The sequence below is a fragment of the Alexandromys fortis genome, unplaced genomic scaffold (assembly GCF_014885135.2).
Source record: "Alexandromys fortis isolate MF-2015 unplaced genomic scaffold, M_Fortis_MF-2015_v1.1 scaffold_186, whole genome shotgun sequence".
NCBI lineage: Eukaryota > Metazoa > Chordata > Mammalia > Rodentia > Cricetidae > Alexandromys > Alexandromys fortis.
The window spans coordinates 1,029,324-1,056,382 of record NW_026068067.1 but is presented as its reverse complement, the minus strand read 5'-3'; the positions used below and the strand labels follow the sequence as shown (position 1 = coordinate 1,056,382).

The window sequence follows — 27,059 nt, the reverse complement described above, 5'->3', positions numbered from 1 at the left end:
CATATTTCCTGCTTACATGTGTATCAAGCCCACATCAGTGCAGATGGGGGCCAAACCAACTTGTTTAGGGGAGTGAAAACAGGCAGCTTCTTATCCCCCATAAACAATAGCCTCCAGCATTTAAGGAAGTATCTGTCCTTAGATAAAGAAGCATATTTGCTTCATGGATCTCCTAGGCATAGTGATTAAAACTTAAAAAAGTTTAACTTTGGCTCTCCCACAGGACAAGAGATTCAGCAAATCCAAGTCCATCTTCAGTATCCTCAAGTGAAATCAAAGTTTATTAAGTAGAAGCAAGATTCAGCAAAACCCTCAAGTCCATCTTTAGGGTCCTCAAGTGAAATCCAAGTTTATTAAATAGAGAGCCAAGGATATTGCACACCTAGGCAGTTCAGTCATGGTGTGGTCCCACCCACTATGGACCCAAGGTTGTCTGGGCTTCAGTCTCATCACAAATCCCTATGGATACACTGATTCCTACTTCACAAATGAGCTGTGGACACCGTGACAAGAAGGTGAGCCCCTTTACATAGAGAAAAACACACAAAGGTACAGCGGTGCAAGGTTAATCAGGTCAAGGACTCAAGATTTTATCCAACTGTTCCTCAGTTCCAGGGCTACTTATTATTGACCCATTTGGTTCTAACAAGTGATACTTACCTTCACAAATTGGCTTGGTCTCGCCAATTTGTATTTCTCGCCAAGAATTTGATATCTTATTGTGTATTATTAGATTTTCTTTGCTCTTTTTTTTTATTGTTTTCAACAAAATTCTTACTTGTTGAGACACAAGCTGCCCAGTCTGCAGGACAAAGAGAGTGGAGAGGGTTTCCTGGTTTTTCACAGCCAGGGAGCATGTTGAAATTGGAGCGGCAGGGCTGTGTCCCCGACACCCGGCCGCCCGCATGGCTAGTCTATACCCAGAAATAATTACACGGAAACTGTACTCTTTCAAACACTGCCTGGCCCGGCTAGGTCCAGTTTCTTATTGGCTAGCTCTTACATATTGTTCTAACCCATTTCTAATATTCTGTGTAGCCCATGAGCTGGCCTACCAGAGAGGATCCCAACCTGCGTCTGTCTGGAGTGGGAGCATCATGGCGACTCACTCACTCAGCTTCTTTTTCCCAGCATTCTCCTCTGTTTACTCCGCCTACCTAATTTTCTGTCCTATGAGGACCGAGGCAGTTTCTTTATTATTAACCAATGAAATCAACAGATAAGATACAAGACCCACCTCCATCAGGAGCAGCTGTGCAAAAGACCCACCCTCCTGAGCTGGCGCAATCCACAGACCTACAGCACACACAACAATCCAATTTAAGGGAGTAGAGGAAAGTGCTGGCCCATAATTCAAGAAGAATTGTTGAAATGAAGGGTAAGAAACTGAACCCAGGTCAGTGGTGCAATCTTTCTTGGGAGGCTAAGGCAGAACTGCCCTGAATTCTTCAAGGGCAGGCAAGGAAACAATATTAAAACCCAAAACTCAAAACAAATACTCCTCAAAAGTGTCTAGAGCCCTCAAAAAGCTATACCAGTCGGAGCCAACAGGAGCCTATGCAGAGGATACAGAATTCTGAAACACAGAAAGGGGCAGTAGGTAAAATACTTCAGATACGTAACATGGGAATTAAAGCACATTTATTAGTCAGCAGGGAAATAAAATTCAAACAGCTTTATAGCCAGTAGGATGACTGTAACCAAAGTTATCTGCTGCCAAGGCTGTGGGGATGTGGGTCACACTGCACACTCTCCCTACACAGCTGGTAGGATTAAGGAACAGCCACCCTGGTTTGGTAGTTCCTCAGATCATTAGTTACCTTGACCAAATTCCACTCCACCACAAAACTTTCATGCTTCCATAGTTACAGTCTGGATAGTATACTCCAAATGTCCACCAGGAAGTGAGTAAAATGCATGGCATCCTCATACTCAATACTACTTGCTTTTTAAAAAAAGTAAAGCTATATGCTGGATAAGAATAAAACTCAAAAACACAATTCAGTACAATATTTAGAAACAATTAGTAATTGCATAAAGGGTTGGAAGACAACGACATGGGACTAATTAGGACTCGGTGTGCTTTTTGTTTTGCTACACAAGTCTTGATATATGGAAACCACTGAAATGGGCATTTTCTTAAAGATAAAACTTTATGGCATAAAAACCATGAAATGATGAAGTTAGAGGCACTTCCAGGTCATTGTTTCCATGCTTGCAAATTCTGTTCTAGTAAAAAAGGTGAGCAGTTGGGAGGTTGCTAAGCTGGGAAAGCAGCTGCTTGGTGGATACATGGGCCTGAGTTCAGTCCCCAGCACCAAACACACACACACACACACACACACACACACACACACACACACACACACCAGCAAAAGAACAGAAGACTGCTGAGCAACTGTTTTATAAACCTTTATTGGAAAGGCTACAAAGTTTATATTATCACTGCATTGCTTAGGCTTAAAGTGTGTGGGGAAATAACCTCAAATACAAAACTGTTATGCCGCTGAACCTTGCCCAGGCTTGTTGCAAAGTGTTTTTGTACAATGGAGGTAGAGCGAATAGGGCAGTAATTTAACCCTCACAGGTCTTGATTAGTTTGGGGACATTCTTTTCACCCAGGTTCTAATATCTCTAGAAATGTACCCAAGCACTATTGGCTCAGAGATGGTATAATAACACTGAAAAGAAAAATCTGAATTTCCATTTTTGTCCTGTTGTTCCTTTGACAAATGTAAAATGTGTGTAGCTGGTGTTGCTTGGACCTCAAATGAACATGTTTTTTAAAAAAAAAAAACACTTCAGGGAGAAAAAAAGTAATCACCAGAAGATGGAAACCCATCCTTTCATTTCATTAGGATGGAAAACTAGGTGCTGACCAGGACATGGATCAAACTGAACCCTCTCACCGCTGGCTCAGCCACTTGGTGAATGTTTGCTGACCTAAGAGTCTTAGTTTTCTATGTAGATTATCAGTCAATGCTTCCCTAAATTCAGATATCAACTTAACGAGACAGCAATTTTTCATATTTAACAAAATCTGCATTTTACCAGGTCTGTGTAAACATGGTTCTACTATTCATCTGCCATTACCTTATTTTCAAAAAGTGGGGTACAAGAAGATAACTGAGGCCTGGGCTTGTCCCAATTTTCAGGGTAACCTGGGAGTTAGATGATTGATTTGGATGTTCTTGATGCTACAGAGTATCAACTGAAATCAATAAAGCCTGTTTCAATCAACTTTAGTGTCTGCAAACTATAAAACGGGCAGGCCCTGAAGCTTCAGGCCAATGGATCTTTAAGGGCTGTTTAAAACCAGAACCAGAGTCCCTCCTCACTGTAAGGATACTTGTTTACAGTTCAAAATAGGCTCTTTCTAAAAATGTGACACAGAATAATTTACACCAACTGCTTTTTATTATCAAGTTTCAGAAACCTTTCACAAAATGGTTTTTTAAAAAAAAGCCAAAAAACTTTACAACCATGGCTAATGTAATTTTTTCTACTGTTCCCAGACAGCTTCAAACCCATCGTGTGCAAAGCCCATTTTTCCATGCATCTAAATGATAGATACAGGCTATGAATTCTTTATTCTATTTGTAGCAGCTTATGCAGGTGCAGCCAAACACAAAGCTTCAGGACAAATTGTACAAACTTTACAATGCTGGATTTGAGTTTAAAATATGAAACATAAAGTCTACACAAAACTGATAAAAATCAAGCAGATACCAGGACTGAAACTTATAACCCACATGTGAAAGGGAGTCTTATTTCAAGTGCTTTACTCTGCTACAGAACAGTCGAAATGAAGATGTAAAGCTTCGTGGTTAGTTTAAATTATACACTCTGTGGATACTATACCAATTTAGAAGTTACACATAGATCAACAGATGTCTGTCAGTTCATCTGGACTCATCAGGTACTCCAGCAGCTGGCTTATCCGGAAAATGTGGAAGGAAAATCCACCTGTGCAGCCGCCTGCAGTTTACTGATGGGCACACTGCACTCCAGGTCCATGGTGGCTGCTGCTTTCTTCATCAGAGCTATCGTTATAGGCTTCACGCCTCTGACCACCTCCAGAGCCTCGAGTACTATCAAATTCCTGAAGCTCCACTTCTTCTGTCTCTCCAATTACATTAGGAACTTCTGGTCTAGATGGCAGTAGATCTTCTAATTCCTTCAGGAAACAAAGAACAGGAGATGTGTCTCATTATGTAGCTGACATTCACACAAAATAAACATCCATATTTAAACACTAGAAAACTACACTGCAGAAATGTTCCATGGTACTTCTAAACAGAATGCTATCTGAAGGATCTGCTCTCCAGAGAGTTCAAAGACTCTCACCAGCCTAATTGGCCCCATAAACATTTCTATCAGCCACTTCATCTTCAGAATGACCAGAAAAAAAAAACCAAAAAAACAAAAAAACAAACCCATCAACCATGGAAACATTAAAAAAAGCCAGCATTACTCAAAAAAGCTGGGCATGGTTGGTTCACATCTGTAACAATCAAAAGGCTGAAACAGAGCAACTGCCATGAGTTCTAGGCCAGCCCAGGGTGCAGACAGAAACCCTACAATAAAACAAAACAAAGAGAAAGAGAAAAGCAGCACACAGGAAGCAAGGAAGAGCGAGAAGCAGCAGAAGGGACATCCATATTAGCTGTGTGAGGAACTGCAAAAACAGCTTACAGAAAGCTTGTCTGGGTTGATCCAGTTGTTTTCCGGAAACTGCACATCAAACTTTATGTAAAGATCACCCTTTTCAAAGGGATTACGATACTGCGGCATTCCTTCACCTCGAACAACGCGAACACATCCTATTATTTAAAAAAATTAAATTAGATAAGAATATTACCCGAAAGGTATTAAAAAATATTCTTTTTTACCCACTATAAATAAAAATGTTAACAATACACGAACAACCTGATCAGATGAAGTCATTTACCTGGCTCAATTACTTTGCCAGGAGGATATTTGACCACAATCTGACGAGCATCAAGATGCTTAAATGTGAACTGAAATCCACATAAAGCTTCAACAAGTCCTATCTTATACGTCATATGCAGATCATTCCCATCTCTCTGGAACACCTATAAAAAAGCACAAACAAAACATATTTTTAAAAAAGATTAGGAACCCATAACATCCTATTGCACATTTCTTAAGTCAGTATCAGAATCTTGAAAGAACCAAAATGCCACTGTCCCTAATTTCCAAAATTATTATTAGCAAAACTAGCTATTCTCAAGGGGTATGACAGAAACTTCTATTAGGACAGCTGACTACTAAGAAAAATGCTGAAGCTCCTAATAGTGCTTTTGCTGCTGCCATTGTATTCCATTTCCTAACACCAAATAGATCCTACAGGCTTCAAAAGAACAGAGTCAACCTGGAATGTCCCCCGGACATGGTCTCAATGAGGCAAGAAGGAAGTCCAAGTTCAGTGTTCAAAAACCTCAACCAGTAAAGCCCAGTTGTGAAAGCTGTGGCTTCGATTCTGCACTTTACACATACAATGGAGTTCCATCGCACTTAAAATTCAAACTTGGGCATGGAGATCGTCAGTGGTAAAGACTACTTGCTGCTCTTGCAGAGGTTTGGCTCCCAGCACCCAGAAGGTGGCTCACTACTATCCATAATACCAGTTTCAGAGGATCCAAGGGCCTCTCGGACCTTTACTGAGCACCCAGGCACACATACAGTACACTTTCATACATGCAGAGAAAACATGTATACGCATAATTAAAAAAAAAACTAGTACAGATATAGTGACTGGTGCACACCTTTAATCCCAGCACTCAGGAAGCACTGTTACACAGAAAAACCAGATCTCAGAATACAACACCAAACAAAATTCAAACCCTAACCTTTAAAAAATTCAAACTTGCTTAATGTAAATTATACAGCAAATGCTAAAGTTGGCTTATTCCATCTTACAGTATACGCTTATAGACTATACATGCTGGTGTGACTCAGATACACCAGAACACTGCAGGTTCAAAGCATGATGACAATTTACCTTAGGCTACCTAAGTCCCCCAAATTAGCCAATTGCCCACTGCTGTGTCAGACCTAACATCCTTTGACTTTACAGATAAAACCTTTTGGAATTTATTAACAACAAAACTGTAGTTTTTATCAACCCAAGGCTAGGAGTCATGAGAGAAGACTCCAAGGCCTAGCTGAGGTTGTGTACTTTGCTGTAACTGTCTACTTTCTCCACAATGCATTTGGATAGCACCTTGACTTATGGTTTTCTCTGTTCTATTACTGCTCCGATGTTAGAACATGGGTTTTGCTGTAACCACAATCCATATTACAGGTTATGGTCATTCATTTAGCTCCAGAATAGTCTCTTCTTCCCTTGAAGTTGAGTTGTATTTCTGCACCAACGCTGCAAACGTTACTGAATAAGTGCTGAGAATGTCCTGAGCTTTGATGTGGGGGAAAAAAACCAATTTAAAAATATTCAACTTGCAATTCTTATTTAAACTCGCCAAATGTATACTTAAATTTTGAAATTTAAGTTGAAATAAAATTAACTGTAGTGAAAAGGTCACCAAGATTTGAGTGTGCTGGAGCTAGGAGCAGTAGCACATCTTTCCTTTTTTTTTTTTTTTTAAAGATTCATTTATTCCTTCCATGTGTGCCTGCAGGCCAGAAGAGGGCACCAGATCTCATTATAGATGGCTGTGAGTCACCATGTAGGTGCTGGGAATTGAACTCAGAATCTCTAGAAGAGAAGAGCAGTCAGTGCTCTTAACCTCCGAGCCATCTCTCCAGCCCTGACACTGTACTTGTATCAAAGTGTTCAACTGGCTGGGCAGTGGTGGTGCATGCCTTAAATCCCAGCACGTGGGAGGTGGAGGCAGGTGGATCTTAATGAGCTCAAGGCCAGCCTGGCCTACAGAGCAAGTTCCAGAACAATACATTACACAGAGAAACCCTGTCTTGAAAAACCAAACCAAACCAAACCCTCATCCCCACCACCAAAAAGCATTCAAAGCAACTAAAACTAAAAAATACCATGGTGGTTGCTGTCATTTGAGGGGCGGGGGGTGAGGGGTGAGGGGTGAGGGGTGGGGGGTGGGTGGGTGGGGGGAGATGAATGACTCAATAATGTAACACTAACATTTAAACAAATAAATGCCTAACTTCTCCCCTGAAGGACTACCAAGCACCACATAGCAAAACATTCAGCAGTTACTGAGGAACACAATTAAAACCCTGCACTCTCACTGTACAAAAGGACACCAGACTCACAGAAGAGCAGCGCAGCAGGATGAATGCACAGGACACAACACTCAAAACTTTTAATCACATATGTATAGATTCAGCCCTGCACCCACTCAACCTAAATGTGGCCTCATCTTCTTCAGACAGCTATTTGGAGTAAAGAGAGAAGGCCCAAAACTTAACCAATGCTTTTCTTGAACATTTAGCAACTCCTATGTTCTAGTTTAAACTATAGTAGGTTTGTGTTTTTTTTTTTTTTTTTTTTTTTAAGTGAGATGAATTAAGCTGTCTAAACCTCACTCTTGGGCCAGGCAACAGTGGCGCACGCCTTTAATCCCAGCACTCGGGAGGCAGAGGCAGGCGGATCTCTGTGAGTTCGAGACCAGCCTGGTCTATAGCCCTAGTTCCAGGACAGGCTCCAAAGCCACAGAGAAACCCTGTCACGAAAAAAAACAAAAGTAAACCTCACCCTTGGCTTACACTGACTGTTCTTAACTTCTGCCCTTTACTACTTTCTAGCCTAGGCCATCAATTCCATGCAATCATACCACTTTCAACAATTCTAATTCCAAGCATTGAGATTAAAGGTATTTACAACACTCTAACATCCTAGTGATATCTGTTCCACAAAACACCGAGGTTTAATCTACTTTTAACGATGTAGCTCACTGCTATCTGGTTAGCTTTCCACTTCTTAATGTCTTGTAGGTATTGTGGATACTAATACTGAATAAATGAGTAAGTAGCTAAAAAGCCATCAAATAAGAATCTTGAATAACAAAATTTAGAGCTTGGAGATGTGGCTCAGAGACAGAGTATTTTCTTTCTTTCTTTCAAAAAAAATAGTGGTCCTTTTTAGAAAATTTATTTATGTGCATTGGTGTTTTGCCTGCATGTGTCTTTGCAAGGGTGTCAGATCTTGGGAGTTACAGATAGTTGCGAGTTGCCATGTGGGTGCTGGGAATTGAACCCAGGTCCTCTGGAAGAGCAGTCAGTGCTCTTAAACGCTGAGCCATCTCTCCAGCCCGAGACAGAGCATTTTCTAATACCTTCTTCATTTAAGACCCAGACTTTATCAAAAAGTAGTCATGAATATTTCATCTTTTATGACCTTAAAGCAGAATTCTGGAAACTGTTATTTTACAGCCATCTAAAATATGCCATATCAAAGAAAAGTCAAAAACAAAACAAAACAAAACAAAACCCCAAAAAACAGAAAACAGTAACACCCCTCTTCATAAGATCAGTCCAGGGAGCAAGTTGTAATCTTCTGAGGATAGATCAACTTCTACAATGTGCTTTTCAATATAACCTTGTTCTCCACTAAAATTTCAACGTGATTTTACTTTTAAAATCGCAGCTTCTTCCTTGGGAAAAAAACAAATGGTGAATGGACCAAGGCTTGGGAGGTCACAGTGGCTACCAGAGGATCCAGTGCTGGGGTTGTTGAGCACTTGGAGGCAAAGCCTAAGACAAGGAGTGGATCCTGTAACTAAGCTAGACTGCCTGTCAAAGTCATGAAGATCAAGGATCTACTTGTCCTCTCTGCCCAGCAGAAATCTGAGATTACTGAACTTTACCTAGCAATTGTCTCTATTTATGCTATGTTAATTGTGATGACTACTCTTGGTTGTCAACATGACTGCCTAAAACCCAAATGGCTGGGCACAAAGATGAGGTTTTCCTTTTTAAATCATTTGAGATGGGAAGATAAACCTTTAATTCAGATCTTTTGAGATGGAAAGACCCACCTCTAGTCTGGGCCACACCTTCTGCTAGCAGCCTACATAAAGGACATGAAAGAATGAAGCTTGTTCCTTGCTTCCTTGTTCTTGCTCTTGCTGGCCAAGCCCATTCCTTCACTGGCATTTGAGCCTACTTCTTTGGGATTCCCCTAGTGTTAGACTAGCTGGACTAAGTTATTGTAATAAATCTTTGTTATACATACATACACATTCTCTATAGTTCCTTTAGAGAGCCCTAAGTACATTAATCTTATTTCTATGTGTTTGTGTATGTATGTGTACCACATGTATGCAGGGATCTGAAGAGAGGCCATCTGATCCTCTGGAAACGGGAATTAAAAAAGGTTCAGCCGCTATGTGGGTGCCAGGAACTGAACCAGGTTCCTCTACAGCAGCAACAAGTGCTCTTATCCTCTGAGTCATCTTCCCACTCTCCAGCAAGCATCTCAAGGGTGAGGTTTCAAAAGGTCATGCCAGTGCAGAAGCAGACTTGACCAGCAGACCAAAATCAAGGCTACAGGGGGATCAAGATTAGAAATCCCTACACTATTCTATGCAAGGTGATGGGCCCTGTGGATCTGTGTGGTGCACCTCATCCTTGCCCCCGGAGGCCATGGCATTGTCTCAGCTCCTCTGCACAAGAGGTTGTTGCCGACGGCTGGATCGGATGCAGCTACAGGCTGCATGGCCACACTGCCAAGGACACCTCTGATGCCATCTTTAGGACCTACAGCTACCTAACTCTGACCTCTGGAAGGAGTCCATGTTTTCCAGGTCTATCAGGAATACACCAACCATATTGTAAGAACCCACACTAGTCTCCATGAACCAGCTGAGGATAGCATGTTTTTGTTTTGGTTTTTCAAGACAGGGTTTCTTTGTGTTAACAGTCCTGGTTGTCCTGGATCTTACTCTGTAGACCAGGATGGCCTTGAACTCAGAGATCAGTATGCCTCTGTCTCCCGAGGACTGCAATTAAAGGTGTACACAACCAGTGCCTGGCTTAATGAGGATTTGTTTTTGTTTTTTAATTTTACATGTTTTATCTGCATGTATGTCTGTGTGACGGTGTCAGATCACTTGGAACTGGAGTTACAGACAGTTGTGAGCTGCCATGTGGGTGCTAGGACTTGATCCCTGGTCCTTTGGAAGAGCTGCCAGTGCTCTTATCCACTGAGCCATCTCTCCAGCCCTGCACATAGGCTATGTATACAAGAAAAACAAAGTGATTCAAGTCTGTCTAAAATAAGTAAAACGTAAGTGCAATCGTTTAGAGAACTCTTAAATAAGTCTCCAGTACAAACCCTGTCAAGTCTTCACATGTAAGTACTGCGTGTTTCCTGAATAGCTTTATCAACCAAGAGCCACAGACATATTCTTTAGGACAGAAGTAGACAAGATACTATGTAGGGCATTAATTTTGTTTGAGAAGAGTCTCCCTATAGCCCTGGTTGACCTCAATCTTGCTCTCTCCTGTCTTGGCCTCCTAAATTCTGGGATTATAGAAATGGGCCACCAGGTATTACAAATTACAGGAGAGCTAAGCATGGCGGTACAGGACAGAGAAGGAAGTATGATCAGAATCAAAATAGCACACAATGACCCTTACTGCTAGACAGGTTCATTTTGCCTCAATCATAATAGATATAACCAATACACATTCAATCAGGAACTAATTAAAGGATGTTTTAAATCTCTAGAACTTGGGTCAGTTAGAAAGCTCGGAAGATAAAAGTGCTTGCCACAAAAGACTGACAACATGTTTGACCCACAGAACCCACTGGGGGATAGTGACTCCAGAAAATTGTTCTACACATACTGGGACATGAGGAAGACCCATGCTCCCATCACACCAATAAAACAGATAAAAACAAACAACCAAAAAAACCCTGACCCCAGCAAACATAGCAAGTACAGTAAAATTAATGGAGAAGTGCTGAGGAGTGAAGCCTCTACCTACCCACCATGCATCCAAGGAGCTCTATAGTGAAATTATGTTGCCTAACACTACCTAGTCCAATGGCTTTATTTACATAAAGGAAAATGAGGTGCAGAGACAATAGGATCATTTAAGGGCAGAGTGCTGAGTCACAGCTATGACAGGGCACAGACTAATAGACTGCGTTTCTCTAAATAAGCCACGCTTACTGTGAGCTAAAAATTAACTCAGTCACATTTCCCTTAACAACTTCATTTGTTTTCAGTTTCACTCCAAGGTATTTATCCTATTTTTCACAAGCAAGAGCAATTCTGAATAAAACAAAAACGGGGGAAAAAAATGAGTAAATCAAAAGTAAATTACCTCATGTTCTTTTTCCTGTAGCAAAAGAACAATATCTCCAGGTTCCACTCCTGGGGCCTGGTCTGCTTCCCCAGTGAATGTAATTCTCTGTCCATGTTTCATGCCTTTGTCTACATGAACTTCAAGAATCTTGACTTCTTTAATCACCTTCTTTCCTTCACATTTTTTACAGCGGTCTTTTTCATTAATGACTTCTCCTGCAAAGAGAGGTCATTCAAGCTTCCAGTAAGAAAGAATACCCCAATCTTAAACTGAGTCTTGACAGTGCCCTTAATTCAAAAAGATACATTTTGGGCACCAATGGTTATGGTTACTGCAAATGACAAAACATTTTACTAAAGGTCACCCAAAAGGGTTCAGCTACCTAAGATTACAGAGTCAAACACCCTGACATTTCGTTAGTTCCTGGCTCTACTCCCTAAAACTAATGAACAAGGAAAAGTTTGGGCAGTCAGGTGCTGGAACTTCTACAAACACTTCTGCAAAAGTTTTCAGCAGACAGAGACAGTCCAAGTCAAACTTTAATTGTTCTTCCCAGTAGGGGTTAGTGAACCTAAAAGTTTGCTACTGGTCTATATTCAATCCCCACATATCCTTGATGACTTATTACTGAATTGTAAAGTTGGTACTCGAGTGTATTTCAAAAGACTAAATCTTGCTCAGCTATTAGCTGGGGATTAGCCCCAGGTCTTTGCACAGGTTCTACCACTGGACTGTCCTCCCACCTCCAATCCTGCTTTTGTGTAGTTTCACTATAACTGAAAATTCTCAAAACCAACTAGAGCACTGAACACTTCTGTACCAAGGTTAGGGTAACTTGTTTTTCTTTTGAAGATATTCCCCTCTAATATTTGCTTATGGTATAAGAAATTGGAACTCCAGATGTATTTAACAATGTATGGGGAAAAAGGCAAGGTTTTCTAATCACTGAGCACTAGCACACTTGTGTTTAAAAGGAGTCTTGTTATGTTGCACTGACAAACCTGAAACTCACTGTCCTGCTCTGCTTCTTGCTGTTAGGTTTCAGCTGACTTTGGCTTCTTGATAGTGAAGCTAGGAATTTTAGCAAGGTACAATGCAGAAACACCTCAGAGGAATATAACTTGCAGTCGAGGAGGGTGACAACCTCAGGTATCATTTCTCAGCTGTCCTCCACTCCACTTTTTATGACAGAATCTTTCACTGACCTAGAGGTTAGCAGGTTAGGCTGGCCAGCTGGTGAGCACTTGGGATCAACTTCTCTCCTGAACACTGGGATCTTAAGGGTGCACTACTTGCTTTTCTAACATGGGTTAGCCACGTACCATGGCTAGGTCCTCATGCTAGCGAGGCAGGCACTTTACCAACTAAGTTATTACCTTAGCCCAATATATACCTTTTGAAAATGATCACCTCCAAGAATTTGGGAAAGAGAGTTCTACAACTATACTAACAATTAGCCAAGGGAAAGGCTGGAAGTGTGGCTCAATGGTAAGAATCCTAGGTTTAATTCCCCATACCAGGGCTTGGGTAAGCATAGTAATGTAATTAGTCAGAATGAGGGCTGATGTTCAACACTTGCCAAGCACCCTCATGGACTTGGGTTTACTTTCCAATGCTGGTAAGGAAAAATTTTACCACATAAATTAATCTAATTAAAAACTTAATTTCTTTAAAGTTACACTAGACACGTCTCTCCTTTCCTTATTAAAGCAACTTCATTTAAAAATCAAACTATTAAAAATAGATTTAGAACTTTTTAGAATGCCCCCGAAGTTCTACAAGTTAGGTGATAAAGATTCATTTCAGCTGGGTTGGAACAATACCTCAGCACTTCAGAGGTAAAGGCAGATTAAGAATTCAAGATCATCTTTGAATACACAGTTTAAGGTCAGCCTAGGTTAGAGACACTATGCTCAAACAGTAATGGTATAATTGCCAATCTTCTGTTAGATATCATTTTTAGAATAAAATGAATAGGGGCTGGAGAGATGGCTCAGAGGTTAAGAGCATTGCCTGCTCTACCAAAGATCCTGAGTTCAAATCCCAGCAATCACATGGTGGCTCACAACCCTCTGTAATGGGGTCTGGTGCCCTCTTCTGGCCAGCAGGCATACACACAGGCAGAATATTGTATACATAATAAATAAATATTAAAAAAAAAGAAAAAAGAAAGAAAAAATGAATATAAGCATACTTAGTAAAATTGTAAACGTTTCCAACTTCTATGTTCCCAACATATTCTATTATAAAAGCAATGAAAACACGGGTCCATTTACCTTCTCCATTGCAATCAGAGCACACAGACTGCATCTGCTGCACCATTCCTGGAGCCAGCTGTCTGATCATAATGCGCACACCTCGACCCCGACAAGCACTGCATTTCTGAACAGCTCCAGACTTTCCACCTTGGCTAAAGCAAAAGTATAAATCACACTTTTGTCTACAAACCACTAGTCATTCAAACGTAACAAATTGTGCTTCTCACCCCCAGTGTAACCACTTTAAAGGGTCTTTAGAGGAAACAGAAAATGCCCGGCTGCCTATTAAGCTTTAAATGAAGAAAATATGTTACCTGGTATAGATTTTGAGCATGCCACTCAAAAAGCAGACAGACTGCGTAAGCAACAGCACACTTACCCACTGCATGCGCTACAGAGCACATTCTTGCTAAGTTGTAGTTTGGTTGTCTTGCCATTATACAAGTCTTCTAAAGAAACTCTGCAGAAAAAAGAACATGGTTCAACCAAATTTTGCCAATATTTTTTAAAGATTTTAAAAGATATAGAGTTTACAGACCAAATTTCACTCTGACTTTTTAAGATAGAATCCGAGAAAATCTTTATGAATTTGGACAATACACGTGGTGTTAACACTGCTCTTCAGAGGCAAGTTTCTCAACCGCACACTGGAACCATCTGTAACTCATCTCCAGTTTTCTCAGGCACTGGTATACACATACTTACAGGCAGGGACTATCTGTGTAGCTGCCCCTGGAACTTGCTCTGTAGACCAGGCTGGCCTGAAATTCAGAGGTCGACCTGTCCCTGCCTCCTGAGTACTAGGATTAAAAATGTGTGCTACCATCGATCAGGAAAAAAAAAAAATTAAATTCTTGAACCTACAGGGCTGACCTAGCTAGCAACTTGCTGCAAATTATGCACTGATGACCCAAGTCATCAATAACACTATAACGACAGGACTTTATGGTTCATACTGGCTTCAAAATGCAGCCAAAAATCACCTTGAACTTAATGGATATCCATGCCTCTACTTCCCAAGTGCTAGATTACAGTCACATACCATCTTGCCCAGTTTTATATGGAACAAAGGAAGCCCAGGGACTCATCTGTATCAGACACGCACTAAAGCAATTAAGCTGCATCCCTAGCTACTAATTGTAATTATCATCCAGTTTTATGTGATATAACTGAAGCAAGGAGAAGTTAACTAACTTGACCAAGGCTAGAGCTTTATTGTTGGAGGGGAGGGGGCAAGCTATAGATAATTACATTACATTTGTAATCTAATATGTATTAGATTAGATTTGTAATCTAATATGTATCAGTTTCTAATATGTATTAGATTACAATGTATAGTTATATTACAATTAAATGTATATTATAGCTTAAAATAGCTGAAGAAATGGCTCAGTGGCTAAGAGCACTGCTGCTCTTTCAGAGGACCTGGATTCAATTCCCAGCAACTGTCTGTAACTCTGGTTCTGGGACAATTGACTCTCTGCTTACCTCCACAGGCTTAAGATACATGTGGTACACAGACATGTATGCAAACAAATACTCATACACAGAATTTCTTAAAAAGAGGCACTTAATTGTGTATGTTTAAAAAGCTACTCACTATTGCAGAGAGGGAAAGAACATAGCTTCAACAGAGAAACTTAATTTTTTCAGTTTCTAAAGATCCTGCCAAATCATAATAAATACTGTTTATCTGAACAACTTTTATTTGTTTATTAATTTTGGTCTCTAAACAATTGACTTCTGCTGGCTAGGAGGTGGACATCACTATGGGTAGATGAACACAGAACACTGTATGCAGCAAGGCTCCAAGAATGGCAGTCCAGATAAGTCAGACCAGTACTCAAGTGAAGACAGAAGCACTGCAGACCTGGTTAGGCAAGTTCAAGTCACACAGCTGATTTAGATCTGGTCTGAGCTGATGCACATGCAACCAGGCCACTAGGTCATATAGCAGCTTGCTACAGGAGTGGCCAAAAGCACTGTGATGTACTGGGTCAGCTTGCTGGTGGCCTGTACCAGCTGCTGGGTGAGCGAAGAGGAGGCCCTCTGACATGGAGGCAAGGGCACTTTGGTGTTCATGATGAACACTGGCATGGCGGCCATGAACATCTTTTAATGTATCTTCAAAGTAACTAAAAAGGCAGAAAGCAAAATTAAAAAGTACCAGTCGACTGTAAATTCAAACGTATACAATATTTTATATATTCATACCTCAAAAAAGTGGTACAGGAAACAAAAAGGGTTTTTAAAAATATACATGAAGGCTAGAGAGAAGATTCAACCAAGTTACTTGCTATTCTTTCAGAGAACCTGGGTTCAGTTCCAAGCACCCACATGGTGAATAACTGTCTGTCACTATAATTCCAGAGGATTCAACACCCTCTTCTGGCCTCCATGGGCACTCACAGACATACATGCAGGCAAAACATCCAAACACATTTTTAAAAAGTAATAAATGGGGCTAGAGAGATGGCTCAGTGCCGGTGGTGGTGGCGCACGCCTTTAATCCCAGCGCTTGGGAGGCAGAGGCAGGCGGATCTCTGTGAGTTCGAGACCAGCCTGGTCTACAAGAGCTAGTTTTAGGACAGGCTCCAAAGCCACAGAGAAACCCTGTCTCAAAAAANAAAAAAAAAAAAAAAAAAAAAAAAAAAAAAAAAAAAAAAAAAAAAAGAAAAAGAAAAAAGAGAGATGGCTCAGTGGTTAAGAGCACTGGTTGCTCTTTAAAAGGACCCAGGTTCGATTCCAATCAACCACATGGAAACTGACAACTGTCTATAACTCCAATTTCAAGGGATCAGACACCTTCACACCAATGCATACAAAATAAAGTTAAATAATTTTTTTTTAAAAGGTAAAAAAAAAATTTCTTAAAAAATATAACAATTTGCTGGGCGGTGGTGGCGGCACACGCCTTTGCCTTTAATCCCAGCACTGAGGCAGAGACAGGTGGAGCTCTAGGAGTTCAAGGCCAGCCTGGTCTACAGAGCTAGTTCCAGGACAGACTCCAAAAGCTACAAACTGTCCCAAAAAAACCAAATAAGTAAATAAATAAATTTGAAAAGTGTATTTGTCAGGTGTGGCAGTGTATACCTATAATGTCAATACTGAGACAGGCAAACTGTCAAAAGTCCAAAGCCAGTCTTTTCTACATACCAAATTCTAGGCCAGCAAGGTTAAACCAAATAAACAATATGGACACGTGTGTATATGTACATACAAAACTTAAAAAAACACAATTCAATTTCCAAACTAACTTCAAAAAACAAAAGTCCCACCCTCCCTAAGGAGTTATTGGTTGCTGAGGGAGGGGACTTATATTCTCAACAATGTTGCCAATGGTAAGTTGCCCTTGTTCAAATAACCCACCATCCCTGTTCGTGCAGGAAACTATAATTAAATACAAAGGACCGAGAGAGGAGCAGACAAGAAAGTGGGAGGGGCTTGTTGGGAAGAAAGAGTTGTTCAACTGGGAGGGAAGGTATAAGAAAAGGTAATAGAACAATCATTTGTGTATGAAATTGCAAAAGACATTCTAAAAATTATTTACCAATACCACCCATCTATATTATAGTTCAATAATACTCTTGTGTGTGCTGATTGGTTTGTTTGGATCTGGCTCTGGCCGTGTAGACCAGGTTGGTATCAAACTCAAGAGATCCGCTTGTCCCTTTGTCCTTAGTGCTGGGATTAAAGGTGTGAGCAATCACACCTGGCTATTCTTGTGTTCTAAATATCTTTTTTCTCCCATGCTCCTGAGGGTGAACCCAGGACCTCACATATGCTAAGCAGGTGCTCTGCCGCTCATCTCTGTATAACCAGACTTAAGCCTTCCTTACAATTTTAAATCCCTTGAATTTAGGTAAAGGAACAAATAGTTCAAAATCTTTCTCCAAGGCACATCATTTTGTGGTGTTCAACCTTTCTTTTTTCTTTTCTTTTTTTTTTTTTTTTTGAGACAGGGTTTCTCTGAATAATAGTACTAGCTGTCCTGGAACTAACTCTTGTAGACCAGGTTGGCCTTGAACTCAGAGATTTGCTTGCCTCTGCCTTCCCAAGCAGGCCACCAATGCTCAGCTGGTAACAAAAGTGTTACTTTAAGCTCAAACTTTCCTATATTGTAGACAGTACAAAGAAACAATTACAAGAGGGCAAGATGGCTCAGCACTTGCTGGTGACCTAAGTTCAATCAAGGTGGGAGAGAACCAACTCCCACAAGTCATCCTCTGACCTTCACACCCTCTCCCTGGTTTGTGTGCACACAATAAACATGTTAAAATCCACTTATGAATGAAAAATTATCAACAATACACCATCACACCATGATATACTGATCTACGTCTTGAGTCTTACAAAACAAGGAGAAAGAGTAACGGTTGGGAAATATTATTTTCAGGTGTGTTACTTTTGTTTATGCTGCATTTGTGATTCTTGCCTGTCTAAATGGTCCTAATTAAGAGATGTATGGCCAATAGCAAGGCAGAAGTAAGTATAGGCGGGGCTAGCAGACAGAGACGATAAAGACAGAAAGAAGAACAAGAGAAAAAAGAGAGAAGGACATCAAGGGCCAGCCAACCAGCTACATAGCAAGCCATGGAGAAAAAAGTAAAGTAAGGTACACAGAAATAAAGATAAAAGCTCAGAGGCAAAAGGTAGTTGGGATAACTTAAGATAAGAAAAGCTGGCAAGAAGCAAGCCATGCTAAGGCCAGGCATTCTTAAGCAATAATAAGCCTCTGTGTGATTTATTTGGGTGTTGGGTCCCTCAAAAAGCCAAAAGAGTAAAACAGCCTACAACATTTTGGCATTCCATCATAGGGTTCGAAAAATCCATCTAGAGCCTAAGAAAGCTGAAGGAAAAAAAAAAAAAAAGTGGTTCCTTTAAGAGTTTGTGCCTGCTGACAAGTCCTAGAGCAGCCAGTATGGAAAGAAGTAAGTAACAAAAAACAAAGTAAAAATGCCTGCCACAGCACACATATCAGCATTCTAGAGCTCTAGGAAGGCTGAATGCAGTTTCTGGTCATGTACCTCCAACCTGGCTGCAAGTTTTGAGCTGGGCTTTCACAACCCAACCCAGAGTGGGCGGAGCCAGCTACTAGAGCACACAGAGGTAGTTCAACAGTCTAAAGTTTGCTCGAGGTCAAAAAAAGGCTAAAAGATATACAGTAAAAGAGGTCCAGAAGGGAAAAGAAAAGACCTCTAAAACAGGTTCCAGTGTATTTTACGTAGAATTAAAAATAAAGAAAATGGGTACAGACACTTACAGAAAGTTTTTAAAAAGTAAAATAAAGTCTTTACAGAGACAGTTAAAATAATGTAAAAGAAAAAGAGCCACGTAAAGATTGGAAACACACAGGGAGTCTGGATCCTGTAGAGTACTGTGTTGATTTTGAACTTTTTGATTGCTGAAAAGCAAAGGACAGCTGCTAAGAGACCTGGAATTGAAAGAGGGAGAGAGGGACTGTAGAAATAAATGAGCCTCGATACTTTAAAAATGTCAAAAAAAAAAAAAACCTTTTAAAAAGTCAAGAAATGTACTTCTCAAGTGGAAAGCAAAAATGCTTTGGAGAAGGTTTTGCTTTTGTTTCTAAAGGAAACAAGAGGCTGTGGATTCATCCCAAGTTGATTTGGATCTGATTTGATCAAGGGAGACCTCCTGAAACTTGACAGGTGATATTTGTAAACAAAGATTATAACTGCTCTTTCCAAAACTTGGCCATTATCCCAAATTTTCTCTCTGGGACCCTAAAAATACTTTACCCACATTCAACAGGAAGCAGACTAGAGAAAACAATCACATTTCCAAGAGTGGGATGTGGGAAGCTATTGGCTATTTTGTGGGTCATTGATATTTGTTATAATTTAGGGGAATATAGGAAAAAAAAGAAAAAGAAAAACCAAGTACTCTCAGATATTTTGTCTTGGTATATGGTATATGACTTTGGTATATGGATATAAATTCAAAGTCAAACTTGTTACACTGTGCATATGTTTTTACTCGTTTAAAAGATTTTTGTGTATTGATACCAATTTAAGGTTATTTTTGTTACAACACTGTATATATGCTTCTGATCTTGTTTAAGGTATTGTACCTATGCAGTTCATTTAAAAATGTAAGGTAAAATTCTAGTTTTTGAAAACTATTATGATTTAGGATAATCAAAAAACACAGGTCAGTAATTAATCATCTGTAACAATCAAATTTGTAGATATGTTAGGTATGTTTTCTATATCATAGAGATATATTTCAGATAGATGATCTTCAAATATTTCAAAGACCTACAAGATACAGCATTTAAAATGTCTGTTAATTTAGGGCTTTTCATGAAGAGCGATATCTGTTCCTAACAGCACCAATGTATTTCAGAGATGATGGGCATCGAAGAAACTCCTTATGGATTTTGCTTTTAATGTGGCAAGGCTAGCCTTTTGGGCAAAAAATTGCTCTTGCCTAGACTGCTTCACTGTCTGTTGTATAAACTGGATATGCAGGACCCACAGGGAAGTGACTGCCTGCAAATTTTGCCAAAACAAGGCAGGATGGTCATTCAGGGTTCCTGATTCACAGCAAGAAACTGCCAGGCATTCTGCAGGTCCAAAAGAAAAGTGACTGACAAACTGACAATATGGCAGGACAGTCTTTCAAATTTCCTGCTTTATTGAAAAGTCTGCCAGATAGTATGGCCTGCAGGCTGAAATGGATGACCCTATGTGGCAAAGGAACTTTAGGTTGACTATCCAAGCAACCAGATGTCACTTTTACTTCTGCAGTTTTTGGAAGTCATTTGCAATGCACTTTTTGTTTATTTAAATACTATTATATCCCTCTGGTATCTTTGATGGAGTTGAAGACTAGATAGTGATAGATGTAGTTTTTCTTAGATATGATAGCAAGTAAGTTATGAATAAAATTTTGGATTTATTAAGATAGGATAGATAACGAAGTACTTTCTTTAAATTTACTATACAACAAATGAACTGAAATTTGGTACATTATGAATGTAATCTTTATTTGATAATTGTTCTTATTGTGTACAGTTTTACTATGTTGAAGTTAAAACTTCATTTTTTTAGAAAGAAAAAAGGAAGCATTGGGGAATATTAATTTCTGGCGTGTTACTTTTGTTTAGGCTGCATTTGATTAAGTGTAAAGCTGTGATTCCTTGCCTAAACACCTGGTGGTCCTAATAAAGAGACAAATGGCCAAGAGCGAGGCAGAAGCAAGGATAGACAGGGCTAGTAGGCAGAGTATAGAGAAACAGGAACAAGAGAAAAAGGAGAGGAGGACATCAGGGGCCAGCGAACCAGCTACACAGCAAACCATGGAGAAAGAAGTAAGGTATACAGAAATAAAGGTAAAAGCCCACAAGCTAAAGGTAGTTGGCATAATTTAAGAGAAGCTGGCAAGAAACAAGCCACACTAAGGCCAGGCATTCATAAGTAATAATAAGCCTCCATGCGATTTATTTGGGTGTTGGGCCCCTCAAAATGCCAGAAGTGTAAAATATCCTACAAGTCATGATTTGACAGCATTGGCACTCTCCATGAGGCTTAAATTCCTCTATAAAGCAAACTAACTGTTTGGTTTTTAGTTGTTGTTTGCTTTTTAAAATCAGCTTCAAAACATGGATGTTAACTCAGGAATAGTACCTGTGAAGTCAAGAACAGCCCTGGCCAGTATGATACTCTGCCTCAAAAAAGAAATAAAGCCAAAAAAAAAAAAAAAAAAAGCCATGGATGGTTGGCTGGGAATCTGCCAAAGAGAGATAAAACTGTATACAAAGAAATGCACAGCAACAATATTATAGGCCCCTGTCCAGCACATAAAAAATGAGTGATTAATCTTCATGAAATGAAATCAAAGGACCCAGAAGAACGTTAGTAGGCAGGTATGGTGGTGTTAGTAGAGGAAAAAAAAGTGGGGGCTCTGAAGACAAATCAATTCGTAATGTGTCTACACAGCACAGGCATTAGTATCTGGGTTCAATCCCCCAGCACTTGTATAAGAAAAGACAGATACAGTGGGGCTGGAGAGCTTATTCTTACCAAGGACCTGCGTTTCGATTTCTAGCACCCACCTGGCAGCTCACAACCACCTGTCACTCTAGCTCTAGGGGACCTGACACCCTCTTCTGAACTCCCTGGGCACCAGGCACTTGTGTGGTGGTGCACAGGCATACAGATAGGCAAGCAAAACACTTCAAAATCAAATAGATAAATCTAAACAAACAAAAACTCAAGACTAGTGAGACAGCTCTGGATAAAGGCACTTATCACCAAGCCTGCCTCCCTGAGTTCAATCCCTGAAACCCACACAGTGAAAAAAAGAACCAACTCAATTTGTCCTCTGACCTCCATGTGTGCACTATAGTGCAACTACAGGAAGCACATGATCCCCATAATAACAAAAACCATAACTGAAATATTTTAAATAAACCGAGAATCAGGCATGATCACACACCCCAGTTATCCCAACACTTCGGAGGTAGAAGCAGATACCAGAAACAAACTCATAATCGGCCTGGACTACATGAGATCTTGTAAGCATGCCACACAGCACGTGCATGCGCTCTCTCCATTCAGTCTCTAGCATTTGTTACTAAAACCACTGTTCATGAAAACCTTAACAAACTAAAGTGAAATGGCTATTTTCAGTTTGTAGCTGACCCGTGGAGTCTTAGTTCACAATCAAGGTCCACACTATTTGTACGTTGGCAGGTTAATGCCAGGCTGGCAGCCAGTAGGCTCCATGGAAACCAACTTAGAGTTAGTGTTGAGGATCAAGTAATGAGGGACTTTACCATGTAAATAATCTAAGCAAACAACCATTCTTTTTAAAGCTTGGATTTAAATACTTCAAAGAATATAATCTTCACACTTGAAATTTTAAATCCTATAGTTACAATCAACCTCAACAATGTAAAAAACAAATCTCAGTAAACATCAACTATTCTTTAAGATCTTGGCTGTTTTGTTGTGATAGGCTTCCACGTATCCTCAGCTGAGCATATGACTTGGAACTCCTGATCCTCTTGCCTCCACCCCCCCCCCCCCCCGTGCTGTAATTATAGGTAAAGACCACACCTGGTTTATTGCACACCACCCAGAATCAAATCCAGAATTTTGGGTGTGAGTTAAGCACTTTACCAACTGACCTACATTTCTAGAGCACCTCCTCCATCCTGTAAGCTCTGAAGTAAAATACATTCAATTAACAATTTTACTTAGTCACTTAATGAGAACACAGTAAAAATTTTTAAATAAATGAAACATTCTATAGCAACTGAGCTCTGTGCTCACCACTTGGAAAAGCACCTCATTTAAAAACAAGACTCACTTCAGTGGATGCATCATGTCTTCGCCTCTTCTCCTGCCATTTCGACTTCTACTCTGATTACCCATGAAGCCAAACAATCCTCCACCAAAAATATGTGAGAAAATATCATCCATGCCACCGCCTCCGCCGCTACCTTCCCGCAGACCTTGTTCTCCATATCTGTCATAGAGCTCTCGCTTCTCTGGATTTGACAATACTTCATATGCAAAACTTATTTCTTTAAACTATAAGGGAAAAGTAAGAATGAAAACAATTGGATTTTTAAGCACAAGAATGTAAAAAAAGACTTCAGGAACTCAGAATCCATTAATTCTAATAAAAAGCTTCAAGTTACCTTTGATTTCATTTTGGTTCTCTTTATCACTTATTGCTCAAAATCTTAATAATTCTCACTATAAAACTGAAATATTCTTCTAAAAGTTATCATCATTATTCTATATGAACTGTGCGAGTGTTGGAGCATGTGTGGAGGTGGAAAGACAACTTCCCTTCTGTGATCAAGCTCAGGCCATGGGCTATCTCAATAGCTGGAACCTCTCTCCCTCTTCCCCCATCCCCTCAGAGACAGGGTTTCTCTATACAGCTCCTAGCTGTCCTGGAACTTGCTCTGACCAGGACGGCCTTGAACTCAGAGAGCCACCTGCCTCTGCATCCGGAGTGCGGGGATTAAAAGCATGGGCTACCACCATCACCATCTTCACTGGCTAATTTTTCTTATTTCTAAAGAATATTATAGGCATCAGGTTTCATTATGGCATTTTCAAATAAGTTAAAATAATAACACAAAAGTTTTGCTCTGTAGGCATAAATGGATTTTTCCCCTACTACATTCCTTGTTTCTGAGAGGGTGATTTATTTTAAATTCAGTGTAAAACTAAAATCCCAAGAATAAAACTTCAAAGAACTCACTTTGTCTCCAGCATTCGGATTCTTATCAGGATGGTATTCTTTGGCTAACTTTCTGTATGCCTTCAAAAAGAGATTTTAAAAAGTTATACACAGACAACAATTTAAGAAATTCACTTAACGCAACGTTCTAACGTTAGTCTTCCAAAAAATGCCACTTAGTTGTCAGAACTATTTAATATTTTCCACCTCAATACTGCTTACTTGCTAATAATGTACCAAGACAAAATAAGTTACTGTTGAAAAAAGAGATTATACTGAAGAAAAATATAAATAAAACAAAACTACAAAGAAAGACGCTGGAACATGATTCCTTGTTTGTTCACTATTCTCAAATATCTCCAATGGTCATAACCAGACCAAGACCGCAATAACCTAACAAATTCCACATTAAGCGATTACATTTTACAGAAACCCAGGCACTTACACAAATTAAGCCAGGGTAGAAGCACCCCTGCCTGTGCTGGCTCTTGCCTGCCCTCTAACAGGAAGAAAAAACCCAGATGGTCCTAGGTGATGTTTTGCTAGCACATGGTGGGTTGATTGAGGTCCTAGGTGGTAGTGAAACTACATACTCTCAATTAAGCCATTTGAGCATACACCATTGAAGTCTTCACACAGACTCATGAATTATATAACACAGCCTACCATTTCCGGTAGGGTAACAGGAAGTCTATTTTACATCGGGCTTCACCAGTCCCACTGCTTACGGGACAGCCTCGTTTTTCTAGGTTTACAAATTCAGATTCGGTACCGACAGCCAGAGAAGATGCTGCGGGACTTTATCAAGACGTTCAATGCTCTGAAGTCCAGAGATGATTCTGGACCGCTACAAAGGACAACAATGCGATGTGTCTTATTTTTAGTGAGTGCACACTCAGGTGTTTGGCTGGGACACACGACTCATCCCCGAAGCTGCCACCGGGTATTTGGATCACCTGCCCACAGAACAATGCTCCCAAACAGACCCACGCCGCTCCGGCTGCCGGGCGAGCGAGGCGGAGGGAGGAGCTTCGGCGCCGGCGACTGCGGCCCTCAGCCCCACACCGGCGCCGGCGGTCAGCTCCTCGCCGGCCGGTCGGCGCGGGCACCGCGGTCCGACCTGTTTTTCCGGGTGGCCCGGGGCGCCGGGCTGGCGGGCCGCGTTGGCGCAGAGAGGGCGGACGGGCGGAGGCCCAAGGTCAGCCGATCCGACTGCGCCCCGCCGCCACCACCGCGCCTCAGCCCGGCTCAGGCCGCCCCGACCGCGCAGGCCCCGCGCCCTCGCCCCGCCCGCCCGCCGGCTCGCTCCAGTACCTTCTTCAGCTCGTTCTCGCTGGCGCCGGGAGGGACGCCCAGGATGTCGTACAGCTTCGTGTCGGCCACGTTTGCCATGGCGGCCTGCCGGGCAGCACTCGCGAGCAGGCGGCGGAGCGGAAGGAGCGCGACCCGGACCACGAGCGGCGGCGGCGCAGGCCGAGGAGACGGCGAGGGGACGCGGGCGGGGCTGAACTTTGACCCGGCGCAGCGCCATGACGTAGGCGCACAGGCCCGCCCCCGGGGCCGGGCAGGGCGGTTGGGCGGTGGGCGCCGGTGAGCGGCAGGTGGGGTCCATTTCCTGACGCCGCTCGGCCACGCGTGAGCCGCGATTCCGTGGAGGAGAGCTCTGCTCGGCGTTCGGAAGGAACTCTCGGTGCAGCCGAGGCCCGAGGGAAGAAGCCGGCCTGGAATCCTCCTGGGGTGGTAACTCCCGGGGCCGCGGTGAAAAACAGCACGTGGGTGTGAGTGTGTGCGGCTCCCAAATAGCGTGTGACACCCCTGATGTGATTTTATCAGCACGTTCACCAATTCATTTCATCTCCTTAACTTCCCCCTCAGCATCCCCGCGTTGGGAAACAATTTCATTCATAAATACTCATATACATGTATATATGTACATATCTAGCAGAAGGATTTTTAAAGGCGTAGCCACGCTGTCACATAGAAGAAAGGACAGTTCTTCACACAGTATCAAAAGCGCCCTTTTACGATTGGTTTGGGCTGTCCAGATAAACCAAGGTCACCCTGTCCCACCGGGATCATGTGTTAAAGTGTCTCACTTGACAGCTTTAAAATTAGCTAACAACAAAGGTTTGGTTGGCAAAAGGCAGTATGGCCGCGTGCCGTCGTTTAGTGGCTGCCAGTTGATTGTCATTTGCTTTAGCTCAGAGATGCTGTGCTTCTACCACGTGCCAAGATGTACAGCTTGCCATCCAATTGTTTTTCCGAGAGGAAAACACTCCTGGTCTGTTGAAACCTGAGCTGGTAAGCAAATGCTTGACCAAGTCTGTCAATCGAGGTAATAATGTTCCTTTCTTGTCAATGGTTCCTGACCTAGTTGTGGAAGGCCTTTCCTGCCATGCCAAGGACTTCTGAAATTTAGCCTGAGCACTTAAGGAGTCTGATGAGAAATTAAGATGCTCCTTCTGCCCATCAAAATGCTCCGTCACCTGTGACATTTTCCTTGATTCATAACCTGGGGAAACTTCCCGTCTTATTTGAGGCCCCAATATGCTTGCTTTGTAGACATCTCTGCTGCATAACACGAAGCTGGTCTCAAATGCAGTCTAAATTCTTTAATAGGATAGAGATATCTATCTGGCCCTGGGAACTTATTTGGAGCTTCCAACAGGGGATCCCAGCTACAGATATCCAGTTTCAGGAGGGCACGGAGCAATGAAGAGGAAAGGGAACACCCACCTAGACCCTCAGAGCAACCCGATCAACCCTACTGACAGATGTTGAAGCCACATTCACTGACGGCTTTGGCTGTTACAAAAACCCCCAGTAATTCAAGAGCGTAAGTCCTATTACTAATCATGTAAAGGTTGGCCAGGGATTTTCCCTCGTGTAATACTCTGAAATGCCTGTCTCTAATTTTCACCAATTTGAGAGGTTCCTATGAGACAGTACAGAACTGTGAAGTTAGACTATATGAGCTGGTAGCCTGGCTCTGCCTTCTTTTAAGAGTGAGCTGTAGCATTTTTCTTTTCTGAGGTTATTTCCTTAGCGTAAGACGGTATTTATCAATAGTATCCACAGGCTTAGTTGGGAGAGTGCCTGTGTAGAATGCACAGTTCTCTGAAAAAGAACTGGGTTCAGTCTCTGGAAAAGAAGAGTAGGGTAGAAAAGCAACGGCAACTTTTGATGCGACTGCTCTGATTTTCTCAAGTAGGCTGTGGCTTTGTGATAAGTTAGTGAATAAATCTGCGTTTTGAGGTCCCAAGTTCTGTCCCCAGAACCACAGAAACGCAGTGTGGTAGCTCATAC

General features: G+C 41.4%; 1 protein-coding gene and 1 long non-coding RNA gene across 2 annotated transcripts; one reads left to right on the top strand and one right to left on the bottom strand.

Moving 5' to 3' along the window:
• Positions 1 to 252: 252 nt before the first annotated feature.
• LOC126487720 (uncharacterized) lies at positions 253 to 2,849 on the top strand. Its single transcript, XR_007588483.1, has 2 exons — positions 253 to 857; positions 1,253 to 2,849. It is a non-coding gene; the product is annotated as an uncharacterized lncRNA (long non-coding RNA).
• On the bottom strand, positions 2,397 to 25,263 carry Dnaja2 (DnaJ heat shock protein family (Hsp40) member A2). Its single transcript, XM_050120680.1, has 9 exons — positions 25,068 to 25,263; positions 23,775 to 23,834; positions 22,866 to 23,089; positions 13,909 to 13,989; positions 13,548 to 13,681; positions 11,290 to 11,486; positions 4,952 to 5,096; positions 4,696 to 4,823; positions 2,397 to 4,177 (listed from the first exon to the last, which is right to left on the bottom strand). The coding sequence occupies exons 1-9, from the start codon at positions 25,143 to 25,145 to the stop codon at positions 3,986 to 3,988; spliced, it is 1,239 nt and encodes a 412-aa protein (XP_049976637.1). The 5' UTR covers positions 25,146 to 25,263; the 3' UTR covers positions 2,397 to 3,985.
• Positions 25,264 to 27,059: the final 1,796 nt, after the last annotated feature.